The sequence below is a fragment of the Mustela putorius genome, unplaced genomic scaffold (genome assembly GCF_011764305.1).
Source record: "Mustela putorius furo isolate JIRA1106 unplaced genomic scaffold, ASM1176430v1.1 tig00003836_pilon_pilon_pilon, whole genome shotgun sequence".
Lineage (NCBI taxonomy): Eukaryota > Metazoa > Chordata > Mammalia > Carnivora > Mustelidae > Mustela > Mustela putorius.
In genome coordinates, this window is record NW_025421989.1 from 10,782,017 (window position 1) to 10,796,814 (window position 14,798).

Here is a 14,798-nt window from a genome sequence, read left to right on the forward strand (position 1 = left end):
GAGGGAAAACAGGTATACATTTAGGGGGTTAATCTTGGGCCTAACATGAACATTAAAGCCAATGTTAATGGAAGGAACTAGGCTTTGAATGGGCCACAAAACTAAAAATTCCTAGCTCAATGCCAGGTACATAGCAGGGGTTCAGCAAATGATTTTCTGAATGACTGAATGATGCAAAAGTGAGTAAATGAATGAAGGGAACTCTATATAGATGTAGGATATAATATTTGGATTTGGAGGCTTGGCTTTAAACCAGTCCACTCAAAGTTATGGATTAATAAACTAGATTTTGGGAAAGTCAGTGCTAAATATAAGTGTTTCTGTTTCTTAATTAAAATGACCACAAAGTCGTTATTCTAACTCTTAATTTCTCAGCCTGAAAGTTAATGAACTGTGTCTGTTCCATGAATAATTGAATTGAACTTGAAAGAGAACTCCACATTCCAAAAGCCTCCCACACTACCAGTTAACTGTGATTTATCCTTTTACTTCTGAAGAATTTTAAGCATCTTCCATCTGATTTGACTGACAACCAATCTGTGCTTCCTCTGTCTTTATTCTCCCAGGAAGAAGATGTTACTCGTGAAAGTCGTTTTAATTTCAGTGGTTATGGAATGGGTCACTGCCTCCAAGTGAAGGACGGAACAGCTGTCAAGGCCACACCTGCCAACCCGCTCCCACAACCTCCAAAAGATGCAGATGCCATCAAGAAGAAGTTTGTAGACCGGGCAAAAAGAATTGACACAATATCTCGAGCTGCCTTCCCATTGGCCTTCCTCATTTTCAACATCTTTTACTGGATCACATACAAGATCATTAGGCATGAAGATGTCCACAAGAAATAGATGTGCCCTTCAGACCCTGGACTTTCTTGCCTAACTGTTGTGCTTGTAAATACACAGTGAAATTGTCTTTATATCACTTTGACAGAGGAGGAGACTGGGGGAGGGGGGCGGGAAGATCATGAGGGCAGGTTTCCTGGCACCTACATGAATAAAGATAAGTTATCTGGGCAATGAAGGAAAATGTTTGCACAAAATTAAGGTGTTGCAGAATCACGTGAGCATAATTCCCTTCATAGTCTTTAGCATTGTTCTTTCAGATGATGTATTAATTAGACATGAGATGCAAGGTCAAGTTCTTGAAACGCTATTTGTCTTTGGTTTGGTTTGGTTTTGACTAATTCTGGTACAGAAAAGTTAGCTTAAACCACATACACATGCGTGCGCGTGCGCGCACACACACACACACACACACGCAGAAAATGCTTACCATCTGACCATAGTGACTAGCCTATAGTGAGTCAAGGACCAAACTTTTTCAGGAAAATGCTGCCTCGTTTTTAAAACAAGTACTCTGAGCTACGTTCTTTACAATGTCTGTAATTAGTGTTTCACCTGAGAAATCCTTTTGTGGGTCGTAAATTATTTCTACTTATTGAGAAAACAACAACAAAAAAGAAACACCAACCACAAAGAACATATTTCTACTTTACTGTCCGTGTAGGTGTGCAGTTTAATATTATTTTTCTTTCCTAAATGTAATTTGAGGGTTTAAATTGTGTGTTGTGTAATTGGTTTGATAGTATACCCTCTTGAAAATAAGTGCCCATTTATTTTAGATCCCTATCAGCACACTGTATTTTTTTCGCTTTGGCTATATTTACATGTGACTTTAACTGCTCAAGTGTGACTTAGCCATTGCAACCTCTCGGCCACAGTATTTATGGAGATGGTGTGTCCTGAATGGTGTAGCTCATATTAGCTTGAACTTTCCATTTCTGCTCTCATTGTAGGTGTAACTACTAGTCTTAATGTCAAATGACCCATGATTTCTACTGTCAATCAAGTGAATATTGTTTTAAACATCCTTAACTAACTTAAAGAATTTTAAAATTGTACTGTGATTTTCATAACCCGTTGCCTTTTTGGTACCAGAGCTACGTGGTTTGAATCCTGGCTACATGTTTTAAGTAAGGAAAAAAAAAAAAAAAAAAAGACGTATTTTTGCTTACTCAGATAAAAGACAACCTGTAAAAATATAATGAAAAACTTAAATTTTACATGTGCTGTAAAAGGGATTATTAAAAATATTTGTTCAATTTCAATAAAGCTACGTGTGCCATAGAACTTCCCTAAGATTCTTTCCATTCTTGTACCACAATGAAAGTAAGTTAAGTGACAATGGTAACTTGGATTTTTGCTTCTGGTTTTTCTCATAAACTTAAAACACTTACAGCTATGATGTTATGTCCTAACATAATAGTATAGCATCCCCAGGAAGAAAGAAAAAATATTATTCTCATTGTAGAGACAGAGAAATGAGGATGTGGAACTACTGGTAGTCACTGTGGGCAGAATATAATACTGGATACTTCATATGAGCTCTGAAAAAGTTCCAGGAACACTGAGGAATTGTGAAATATCAAAATGAAAAGAAATTTAAAAGAACAATCTGTTCACCTAGCTATCCTGGTCTTGTCAGGAATGGAGTTCTATGATGAAAAAAAAATGCTGAAAACCTCAGTGAAGCAGAGGAAATTCACCTTAATCCCTTACACATTTGACTTAACCAAAGATATCCATCATTAATATTTTCAGATAAGATGCAGATTTTTAAGTTGATGTTTATGGCCTTTGAAACCCATTCAAATATTGAATCATTTCCGTAGAGAGGAATATTGTAGAATAGCTAAAAGCAGGAATTTTTCAGATAGAAAGACGAACTTGGCCACCTCTCAACAGTGTGATCTTGGATAAGCTGACTTTTCTGAAGAGCTATGGTTTCATAGAGTTTTAAGATGATAAACTGAGAAAAATGCAAGGAAAGCCATTAGCTCAGTGTGTAACCACAGCAAATTTCCAATAACTAACAGATAATAGTAAAATTATTATCATGAATAGTATTGGTTATCCACTGGGAAGGAAGCTTCACAATTCCTCATCTTGGCAAGATTAATGCTATGTTTTTTGTATCATTCCTAAAATATCATTTCTGTCTGACTGCTCATTCCTTTCCAAACAAATAAGGCAAAGTCTTTGGTCTCATTTTTCTTCCTCACACTAAAAATAGTAAACTGAGGCTAAAATGCCTTCCAAACATGGGTCTGACTTTTAGGAAGAGCCCTTATGTTGCTTATGGAGGGATGGGGAGGCACCCTGGGGGGTCATCATAAGCTAAACAATCATATCTAATTAATGTGTGTACCATATAATTTTGGTTGGGTGGTCCCCACCTCAGAGGATTTTAAAAGGACTCACCTCTAAGCATATCTGCCAGCCACTGAGTAGGCAAAGATATCCTGATGGATTCTTGACTTATCTCTGATTCTAATCTACATTCAGTGGGGAGAATTCTTCAGTGCACTTATTTGAATTACATAAATAAGATAAAATCTCAGGGAAAAGGTTTTTGAGTGCTGCATACTCTGGAAAAATAGATAACTCCCCTATAATGTTATTGGAGATTTTTATATAAGATGTTTTTCTTTCATAATAGTATTTGAAGGAAATAGTTCAAGAATAAAATCATGGATCTGAGGAAGAGAAATTACCAGTTTTCATTAGATTCAAAGCTTCTGGAAGAAAGTGGCTATGTTTCTGTGGGTACTCTGTACTGTCTGCCAAAGCTGAAATGCCCAGTGGGTATTATTACTACAGCTAGGAAAAAGTTGGTGAGGGAGGGTATGATGTGCCTACCGACCAAGTTATAGAAGTTTTTCCCAACAAAGCAATGACATGAAGTAACCAGCTACTGCTACAATTTTTCAGATAATGGATTATTGGGAGATTTGCCTTTTAAACATTTTTCAATTCCTTTCACTTGGTTTTAACAACAGATTGAGATGACTTAAGGCTTAAGACTCTTTATGGCATTCTCAAACACCTTGGCCCCAAACAAATGTTATAAACCAGACTTGCTGTAGATTTTTAAAAATCCTTCCAGTGTTAGCATTAAACTCCTCATCTGTGCTGCTGAACAGAACTGCCAAATTCTGAAACCAAATTTTCCAATAAAGATTAAATGAGTATCATTTTACAATATGCTTAGTCAATTAATATCAAATAAGAAAGCTCTATCCAAAACACAGCATAAAATTCCCTATGATAAGATTCACAGTTTGGGGAGAAAAATCTATTGAGGATTTTTTTAAATTTATGCATTTCCTAGTTTAAGCCCAAAGCCAATTTGTGGAATGAATATAAGTCATACGTCTGCCAGATACAATTTTTTTTTTAATCTTTCATCCTCTGCTTTAAACTTCTTATTTTCACCAATTTGGGTTTTCCTAAGTATAATTTAAATGATTCAAGTAATGCATGCTCTTCATAGATCACAAAGTAGAACTAAAGATAACACCACAACCTCATACTCAAAGCATGATATGCTTTCAACATACCAAAATGTTTTGATGTCCACAACAGCATTCAATTCTAATAATTGTCCAAGGTATCCAAATGCAAAGGATCAATATCCATCCTTTGGTCAATAGATACACAGAAGCTCCATGAGTTAAATGCCTCACCTAAAGTCGCCTGTCATATTGGGGGTTGAGCATCCTGCATAATTTGTTTCCTAACTCCTCAGACTCATCTGTTCACTATATACACTGTTTTTAGGAAAATAAAAGCTGAGAAAGTAAAAAGTCATGGATGACAGAATAATTTGGTAAAGAAGGGCATAACAGAAGACTTCTGTTGAAAATGCCTAAGAGAAATCACTCAAATGCTACATACAGCATTAAGAATATCCTCACAGAGAGTGATACCTTATGCACTCGATGGCCAAAACAATACTGGGGGTGAAAAAAGACCAGCGGAACTCAATTTAGGAGGTGTTATTTCCATTCTGGAAAGAAGGAAAATGACCTTCACATTGTCACACATGCCCTCCACATAAGAAAAAAATTCAATATTCCTCCTTTGGTACAAACACATTTTATTTATTTTTTTAAAGATTTTATTTATTTATTTGACAGAGAGAGACACAGTGAGAGAGGGAACCCAAACAGAGGGAATGGGAGATGGAGAAGCAGGCTTCCCGCAGAGCAGGAAGCCCAATGTGGGGCTCAATCCTAGGACCCTGGGATCATGATCTGAGCAGAAGGCAGACGCTTAACAACTGAGCCACCCAGGCACCCCACAGACACATTTTAAAAATAACAAGTAAGGGGCACCTGGGAGGCTCAGTGGGGTAAGCCTCTGCCTTCGGCTCAGGTCATGATCTCAGGGTCCTAGGATCGAGCCCCACATAGGGCTCTCTGCTCAGCACGGAGCCTACTTCCCCTCTCTCTCTCTCTTCTCTCTTCTGCCTACTTGTGATGTCTGTCAAATAAATAAATAAATAAAATCTTTGAAAAAAAAAAACCGCAAGTAATATAGGGTGCCTGGGTGACTGAGTTGGTTAAGTGTCTGACTCTTGGTTTCGGCTCAGGTCATGATCTCAGGGTCCTGGGATCGGGTCCCATGTTGGGTTATGCACTCAGCATGAAGTCTGCTTGAGATTCTCTCTCTTCTGCCTCTACCCCTCCCCCTGCTTGCACATTCTCTCTCAAAATAAATAAATAAAATCTTAAAAAAAAAAGTAATATTGTTTTCCCCAAACTTAAAGTACTATGTATGTGATACTTTTAGACCATGAGACAGCCTTTAGGAAGAACATTATCACCTTGGCACAAATGATTCATAAATGGGTGAATATATCTTCAAAGAGGAGAGCAAAGCTCTGGGGTGCTCTTTTGAGGTGTGTGCAACACTGGCCTTCTTCTGGTAGGTCCCAGGGCTGGTCATGAAATGGATAGGTTGGTCAGTCCTGCAGACTGAAGCCTCATGAGAAGTTCCAGGTCCCCAAAAATAAAAGAATCAAGAGCTTGGAGACTTTTCATGAACAAGGATCAGAACTAACCAAGACTTCATTAGATCCAATGGATAATCATGTCCTGAGTTACCCCTCTGCTTTCTAAGGAAAAGGTGTAGAGGCAGGGTAGTGAGAAAGGGAAAAGAGATAAATGAAAGACAGTAGTCAGAAAGTTCCTTTTAAGGCATAAATCAGATCATGTCACTCAGATTAAATATCTAATGGCTTTCCATCTCAGAGAATAAGTCAGAATCTTCATTGTGGCCACATGGTCTGACCTCCCTCTCCTATCCCCTCTCCCTCCAGGCATACTGGCAGGGGCTTAAACATACCAACCACACTGCTACTTGAGAGCTTTGTGTTTGCTCTTTCCTCTGCCTGGCACCCTCTTTCCTTAGACCAGGAGTTGCAAAACTTTTCAAAGGCAGGACAGTAAATTATGTAGGCTTTGCAAACAATACAATCTCTGTTGCTACTATTCAACTGTGCTATTATGGTATGAAAGCAATCATAGATGATATGTCAACAAAGGTATAGCTGTGTCCCAATAAAATTTTATTTACAAAAGCAGGTGGTACACCGAATTTGCCCCATGGGCAGTAATTTACCAACACCTGCTCTGGATACATACAGGGCTTTTATTCACCCATTTAATTCAGGCCTCAGTTCAAATGTCTTCTTATCAGAGAAGACTTCTCTGACACCCTGTATAAACTAGTACCCTCCAAGCATTATACTCCATTTGTCATTCATGCCTTATGTTTTGCATAGCATGTGTCACTTCCCAATTGATGCTTCTATGTGTTTATTGGCATGTGTACAAATACACACACACATACACACAGACACACACACACTTTAAGGACAGTTTCATGTGAGAAAGTAGAAACACAGGTTACAATACAATACCTGTTGTATTCCCTGATTCTAGATCTGTGCATGGCACTTAGTAGGTGTTCAATCAATACAGTATTTGTTCAGTGAATATTGAATAGTTCATACTTAGTAAGGAGTTAATTGAGTGTTTGCATGGAGGCTTGGAGATGGAAGTAAGCATCCTAATACTAGCCAGCCACATAAAAATTGCTTTCAAAACTCAAGCAGGTTTTGTGTTTATAACAATGAAGAAATCAGTAGATAAGCATTTTCCAAAGTATGTTCTGTAAAACCCCATTTCTACAGATCCTTAAGGGTCTGAGATATATGCCATCCTGCCTGAATTGAGTTTTTGTAGTTTCCCATTGACTTTCATCAGAAGATGGGGGACTTCTAAGACATGGGGTTTCTGAGAGGTACCCCAGGGAATCTCGGGCATTTCAAACATATTTCCCTTTACCTCTACTATGTAGTAGTGACTCAGTTTCCCCTTGATAGTCAGGATCAGTCACTCCAGCTAGTACGGTAACCCCCTTCTTTGTCTGCTGGCCTGAGGAGCCCAAAATTCCAGGCAGCAGTCTCAACTTCCAGTACCATTATTGTGTCTCTTAGAGGAAGCGGAAGCTCAGATTCCAGAAAATGTTGCAGATTTGAGGCTTTGTGGCTAAATATTTTTAAAGCATAATTTCCAAAAAGATAAAATCATGACACTCAGGCAAATATAAAATTAACATGTCAAAAATTATATTTAATTTAATAACTCATAAAAAGTAGTAAAATGTTAAAACCAGTCCAAAGACATTTGGGAAGTTAGGTATTTACAAGCACTACCAGGGCAAGTTTCAAGACTTAGACACAAAACCAGTTTTGTCCAATAGGCCCATAACCAGTAACCTTTGGGATTATTTCTTCTTTAGACAGAAATTATTTGCACTTCTACTGGACAAAATTCTACAAGTTCACATCTGCTTCTATGGAGTGGTTAAATAGGCCAGACAATACAATGTCAAGCCCAGCACTGCACTGAAAGAGCACCTGCAACTTTTTTTTTTTTTTTTGGTCTATTTCCAAGTTTCAGATAATTTTTTTGACAGATCACAATTCAAATTTAATGCTTACCTGTCATTTGACTATTAATATCAGATCTTAACAGGACCAAGACCCAGAGTGTTAAAGTGATAGACTCTATACCACATAGCATGTTGATGTAACTTTGGGCTCAGAAACCCAAATCCCCTCAATTCTATCCTGGTTCCTTTCCAAATACACCTATGAGCTTTTCTCCGTGTATCCCTGGTAGGGAAAGTTAGGGCAGTTTGTCTCCTTTCTATTAGTTCTACTTCCATGTCATTATTTGCCCATTCTTCTCGAAGGCCGGTGGCATGGTTGTAAAAGCACAGTTTGTGGAATCAGATCTGAGTTCAAATTCTCCCTCTGTCTCATATTTGTAAGGTGTCCTTAGGCAAAGCTTTAATGTCCCAGTACTAAAGATATTGTAAACTGGAACATAATAATGTCTACCTCATACAATTGTAGGTAAGGACTAAACTGATTGGTATCTGTCACATGATGGGTAGTGAGAAAATATTAGTTCTCACTTCCTTTCCTACCCACCTTGAATTAATGTTTTATTTCACTAATGATGGCCATTCTGAACCTATCACCTATGAGTGGAGTCTATTCTTGTGTGGTCTATGGTAACTACTGTAATTTTATTTTTATTTTTTTCTACTGTAATTTTAAAATATCATCTAGACATTGAAAACCTACAAGTGAAAAGTAAATACAAGAATATCATATCAAGAGACAATCTAAACAAACTTCTTGGGTAAAAGGAGACAAGAGAGTTTTTATTGTTTCACTTTGCCCTAATACAGAAAGGAAAACATTTTCCTGATTTAAGTGTTGAAAAAGTTTAAGTTGGCATAATCAGGGCCAGTAGAAGGAAGTTGTTAGGAGAGCTTTTACTGTATATAATTCACATTTGTGCAGCACCAGTACAGTTTACAAATCATTGGCACATAAATTCTGCCAGATTATCTTGTGATCATAGGCTCTGTGGTCTTGAGCAATTTTCTCCCATAACCTGAGTTTATTCTCCTACAATGTAACAGAGAAGAATAATGGTTTCCCATTAGAAACCCCAGCATGGAGCAGGCCTTCGGTGTATGACAACCATCACCACCAGCATCATCGTCATTTTATGGACAAGGAAACTGAAACCTAGCACAGTTAAGGGATTGGTTACAGTCACAGAGGCAACGCCAGCCATCAGAGTACTAGTTATGCAACCCTAGGCAATGTCTGGAGGATGAGGATGATGATATTTGCTGCACCTACCCCCTTTCAAGGTTGCTATAGGAATAAAATAAAACCACAAATGTCAAAGATCTGCAAAACCTATTTTGTTGAAGAGGAAAGTGAGGCACAGAGAGGTAACTTGCAGAGAGCACACAGCTTATAAGATGTCGCAGCCAAGATTCAAGGTCAGTCTGTCTTTCTGCGCAATCCGTGCTCTTTGTCACCACAGTAAATTGCTTCTTCAATATAAAAAATTATCATGTTGGATATATAGTTATATACAGTTATATATACACAACTATCATGTTGGGTACATAAAATATACATTTAATATTTATTTTTAGATTTTATCATATCATTTATATATATTGTATATATAAGTATATATGTATATATATGTATATATAAATATATAAATAATATACATTGCATATTTATCTTGAGATTTTTATCGTATCATTTTAAGTTATCCATTTCCTTATCCATTTCCCCTATGAAACTTGCAAGGGCACTCTATTAGTTTCCTAAAGCTGTTGTAACAAATCATCACAAGCTGGTGGCTTAAGACAACAGAAATGTATTCTCTTCTAGTTCTGGTGGCTGTAAACATGAAATCAAGGTGTCAAGCAGGCCATGTTTCCTCTGAAGGCTCTAGGGAAGCGTCCTTCCTTGCCTCTTCCTAGCTTCTGCTGGTGCTGGCAGTCCTGGGGGTTTCTTGGCTTGTAGTTGCATCACTCTGGTCTCTGCCTCCATCTTCACATGACTTTCTTGCCTCTGCCGGCCTGTCTGCAGATCTCCCTCTCTTTATAAGGGCGCCTCATAAGGCCCTTCTTCATCCAGTATGACTTCATCTTAACTAATTTCCTTGTTAAGATCTTATTTCCAAGGAAGTTCCATTCTGAGGTTCTAAGAGGACATGAATTTTGGGGGAACAGTATTCAACCCAGTCGAGGCACCAACTGTGTCTCATTTTCTGTAGCCTCCCAGGTGCCTGGCTCAGTGTAAGGAACACACAGATTGAGCTAGACACAGCTCACTGCTTCAGCATACAGGTGCCGCCGTGAGATTCCCTGGGATCAAATCTTAGTTCTGCCTTTACTAGCGGTGAGCCTTTGGGCAAAGGTTTCACACTCTCTCTGTTTTTAACTCTTAATGTGTAAACAGTACCTAGTTTATGAAGTTCTAATGAGATTTAAATTAGTCAGTTCACATCAAGCGCTTAGAACAATCATTAGCCCCTAACAAGTGTTCAACAAATATTACTAGTATTATTTTTAGACAACACAATTAATATTTGTCAAATAAGATAATGAAAGCAAGGAGTGTCAGAAAGCACTGAAAATGGCTTACATTCAAGCTGTTAACATTATAAAATATTTTCACATCAGCCCTTTCACTGTGCATAGTCGTCTTAGAGTATCAGTGAACACTCAGTTTAAAAGGGAGAAGGGCTACAGAAGCAAAGGTGAAAACCGAAAGCTTGCCTTTCCTTCTCCCTCAGGGGAAAAAATTTTCAGAAAAGCCATGGAGAAGTAGCATTATTTCTAAGAGACCATGCTAGGAAAATGGAATTGCTTTTCTGAAAGAAAGTAGAAAATTAATACCTGGAGGGTCTAAAATGTAATTATGGTATTGATCTCAGGAAAGCCTTGGATGGACCTAATTTTTTTTTTCTTTTTTGCTCACCAGTATCATTAAAATGGGCTCACATGTAAGGTTTGCAGACTACAAATATCTGAGCCTCACACAGCAAAATAAGCAAAAAGGTCCTGTTAAAGGGCCCTGGGAGGCATCAAGGTAACACTCAGTATGTGCTCTCATTTGGTTCCCTCTTTCAGAAATTTTCTTAATGGCTCTGGGGACTGATTTGGCAAACTGTGAATGAAGCGGCGAGGCAACACTACGTTGCAAATCAACCTCAAAGTTCCGTCTTTATCCTAGCTCCATCCAGTCTGTGGGTTGACCAAGGGGACAAGAGTACCCCAATCTTCAGACTAAAAATGAACTGAGGCTGATTTTACATCTTTCCTCTCTAGCCCTAGTGAGGAGATGGCTTTTTTGGATTCCAGCTTTTTTACCTCCCCAGCTTCTTTCCCCTTGAAGTTGTTCAGAATTCTGCAAACAGTAGTCTCCTTTCCCACTTGGTTGGACAAACACACAGCCCACTGCTTTGCTGAAAGCCCCTGATTGCCTCCAAACCCAATAAAAGCCTTGAGACTTATGACTGGGAACTCCAGATTTTTAAGAAACAGTCTTTTAAAAAAATGATTTTGTTTATTTATTTGAGAAAGAGAGTGAGCACGAGCAGGGGGAAGGCAGAAGGAGAGAGAAAGAGAGAAGTACACTTCCTGCTGAGCAGAGAGCCCGAGCCTCTCCCAGGACCCTGGGATCATGACCTGAGCCGAAGGCAGAGACTTAATCAACTGAGCCATCCAGGTGCCCCTTTTAAGAAACAGTCTTAACAGCAGCTCATATCAGGGATACTTCAGGTGGTTGAGGAGGCGCAAGCTGGGGATGCATTTGAGGCCTTTTGGACATCTCTGATTCTGTGGTTATATTTTTATGAAATCATTCAGTCAAAACTCTTAGCATTCCATGTCCTCCTTCAGAGAGAAACTATACCAGCTGCAGACAGTTTAAAAAGCTTGGATCTTATTCTGGGATGGGAATGAGAAATGAGACGGAAAGAAAAGCTGGGATGAAAAGATAAAGTCACATGCCTGCTTAAAGGATCTTGGGATTTCTCTTCTAAGTAATGACACACCATTACAAGGTTTTAAGCAGGGGAGAGACAGAATTGATTTTGCATTTCAGAACATAATTATGGCTATGGAGCACAGAAGAGACAGGAGAAGGATGAAAGAGGGATGATCTCTAAAGTTCTGAAATTAAATATTCCTGTTAAAACTTGACAAGATCCGTCTACCACTGAACATAACTTAAGCAAAAGAGAGCTTCTAATCTGGACAAAGAGGGAAACAAAAATGGACCCTAGAAATGTGGATGAAAATTTTTGCCAGTTAAAATTCACCAAAATTCACCAGCTAAAAATTCAGCAACATTCCATTTCCAGTTACAGTCAAGAGTCAAGCAAAATGGTAAGGTATTGTTACTCTGTGGTTAAAAACACAGGCTTCAGCAATGGAAAGGCCTGGGTGTAAGTCTCAAATGTGTCACTGTCTGTTCCTTCTGTTCCTGGTCCTATTCCTTTGATGTGTTGTTTACCCTCTTCAACCTCAGTCTCCCCGCCTCCAATGGCAGTAACGAGAGCAGCGCCCGGAATGTGACGCCCTTGTGAGTTTTGTGCATGGAAACCATCAGAACCTACAACACAGGGTTTGTGGAAAGGGTCTTGTTTCCCAAACTTGGTTTCTTTACATGTGGAGGGACCTCACTAGGGTATCCCTTCTGGCTCTTCTCTGCCCCTCTCTGGACAGGAAAAGTAACTGAAACTGATTGTGGAGTTTGAAGGTGTTTTCCTACTCCCAACCACACCCCCGCCCAAACGCCCAGTCTCCTCTTTCCTTTCTTTTGGGGGATGGCCAATCCTCCAAAATTGCATGTTGTGCTCTGGTCTTGTCATATGTTTTCAACATAATGGAAATGTTTGCCATGGAGGAAATGTTTTCAACATTTCCCTACAGGGAAAGCCCACGGTTCTCCAGCATGATCTATGACTCAACAGACAAGTCTAAGTCTAGAGCAGCAGAATTTTAGAGCCAGCCCTCCCACAGATATAAATCACATTTTCCAATAGCAGTACTATTTACAATAAAAGTGACACATGTATACCACATAGAATGTGTCTTTGGTTAATGTTTTCTCAAGAAAATGCCTCTTGGCTTTTAATATCCAACTTCACCTACGTACATTTCAGTGGAATGAGGGTTGTATTAAGAAAATTACATTTATGCCTTAAAAATCAATACAACCTTTTTTAACAAAAGAGTGTACGGGAAACACCTCAAGTTTCACTCTTAATGCAATTGGCATTTAGAAGAAATCAAGTTTAGAGGGATCAGAAGCACACACAGATATTTTGAAGTGCTGCAGAGTGTCAGAAAAGGGGTTCTGTGGCTAGAATATTGCTGGCACTAAGAAAGAACATGGCTGTAGACAAAGCAACTGCTTGTTAACAACCATATTAATTATTTGGTGTCAACAAAGCAAATGTTTTAAGCACTCTACCCTATGAGATGACAATTTGTTCTTTGCATATGGGCATTTTCATGTGACTAGGTTGTGGTTGGGGGCTGGAGGGAGACCGGTAATGCATGGTAATTTCTCCCATTTTAAAATAGTTGGAAAAGAGCTCCTTTAACATTTTTGGGCAGAATATCCGATTTCATTAACAGAAAACCAGTGTTAAGCAAGAAATGTCGGCGTTTTCAGCCTCCCATCTGCCTCACCTACTTTTCTGATTTTTCAATTAGCTCACAATTCAATGGAAAAAGCAGATGGCTATTTGTTGGCCTCGACTAATAAAGAGAATAAAGCAAAAGTGACAGGATGTCACTTTCCAGATCAGGTCACAGAAGACTGACTTCTGTCTTGCTCTTCCTGGGTCTTATTGCCTGCTTGCTTGCTCTGAAGAAGCAAGTTGCCATGTTTTGAAATGCCCCATGGAGAGGTCTGTGTGGCAAGGAAGTGAGGGAGTGCTCTGGCCAACAACCAGCAAGGAACTGAGCCCCACAGACCTATGAGGCCTATGAGGCACTGAATCCTGCCAACAATCATATAAATGAGTTTGGAAACAAATTCTCTACCAGTTGAGCCTTGAGTTGATTGCAGTTCTGGCCAACACTTTGATTTCAGCCTTGTAACAGACTCGGAGCCGGGGGACCCAGCTAAGCCATGCACAGATTTCCAACCCACAGAAACTGTGCAATAATAAATGTTTGTTGTATTAAGCAGCTAAGTTTAAAGGCAACTTGTTGTACAGCAATAGATAACTAATGCAATCAATAAACATATGCTGATGAAGGGATAAATGCATGACTTAATTATTCCCCCAAAACCTCAGCTGATTTGGATCCATTGGTACTTACTTCCAGGAAATGGACCAAGATTTTCTGAGTGTGCTTGAGTTTATGGGAAAATTACATAGGGCATGTGCCCAAAACTTGGTTGGATCCCATCAGTTTAAATCAAGCATAAATTAAGAGAATTGCTGTCTGGAAAGGAACTTTGAGGTCAGGAGCCAAATACCCTCATTTTATAGAAATCGAAACTGAGAGTTAGAAGAGCTAAGTGACTTACTTGCCCAGGGGTGCATGTATGTGTCATGACAGAACCCAGGGCTTCTGATTCCTACTGAAGAACTCCTCCATGACATCACATGACAGTGTTTAGAGGGTTGGAGGAACCCTGAATGTAGATAGTCAGGCTCAAGAAGGGCTTAGAAGAGTGGGTGGGATTAGGGAAGGCATTCCACATGAGGGGTTCATGACAGACAAACAGTGATGGGACTGTACCTCATGAGAAGGGTACTAAGAATCAAGAACTCCATGGTTTGGTCAATCATCTTGAAGTTCATATGAAAGGTGAGGATGGGGAGCCTTGGAAAGAAAGGGAACCTACAAAGAGAAGAAGTCAGCAGAGAAAGGAGGGCAAATCTTGGTGGAGGGGCAAACCAAGGAAGGAACATTTCCATAAGACGTTATGGCAAGCAGCCAGAGTGAATCTGGAAATAGGAAAGATGGGTGGGCAGGAAGAGATGATGGGCATCAGAAGTTGGGAAACTTGCTAGTTTCATAGTCTTGAAG

The 14,798-nt window shown here is 39.2% G+C and overlaps 1 protein-coding gene across 2 annotated transcripts in view; it reads left to right on the forward strand.

Annotated features, from left to right (window-relative positions):
* GLRA2 (glycine receptor alpha 2) overlaps window positions 1–2,124 on the forward strand; it is a 178,383-nt gene extending 176,259 nt beyond the window's left edge. For both annotated transcript variants that reach the window (XM_004758872.2, XM_004758873.2), the window contains exon 9: window positions 567–2,124. In XM_004758872.2, coding sequence (XP_004758929.1) covers window positions 567–845 — 279 coding nt within the window. In that variant the 3' untranslated portion in view covers window positions 846–2,124. The remainder of the gene's footprint in view (window positions 1–566) is intronic.
* Window positions 2,125–14,798: the final 12,674 nt, after the last annotated feature.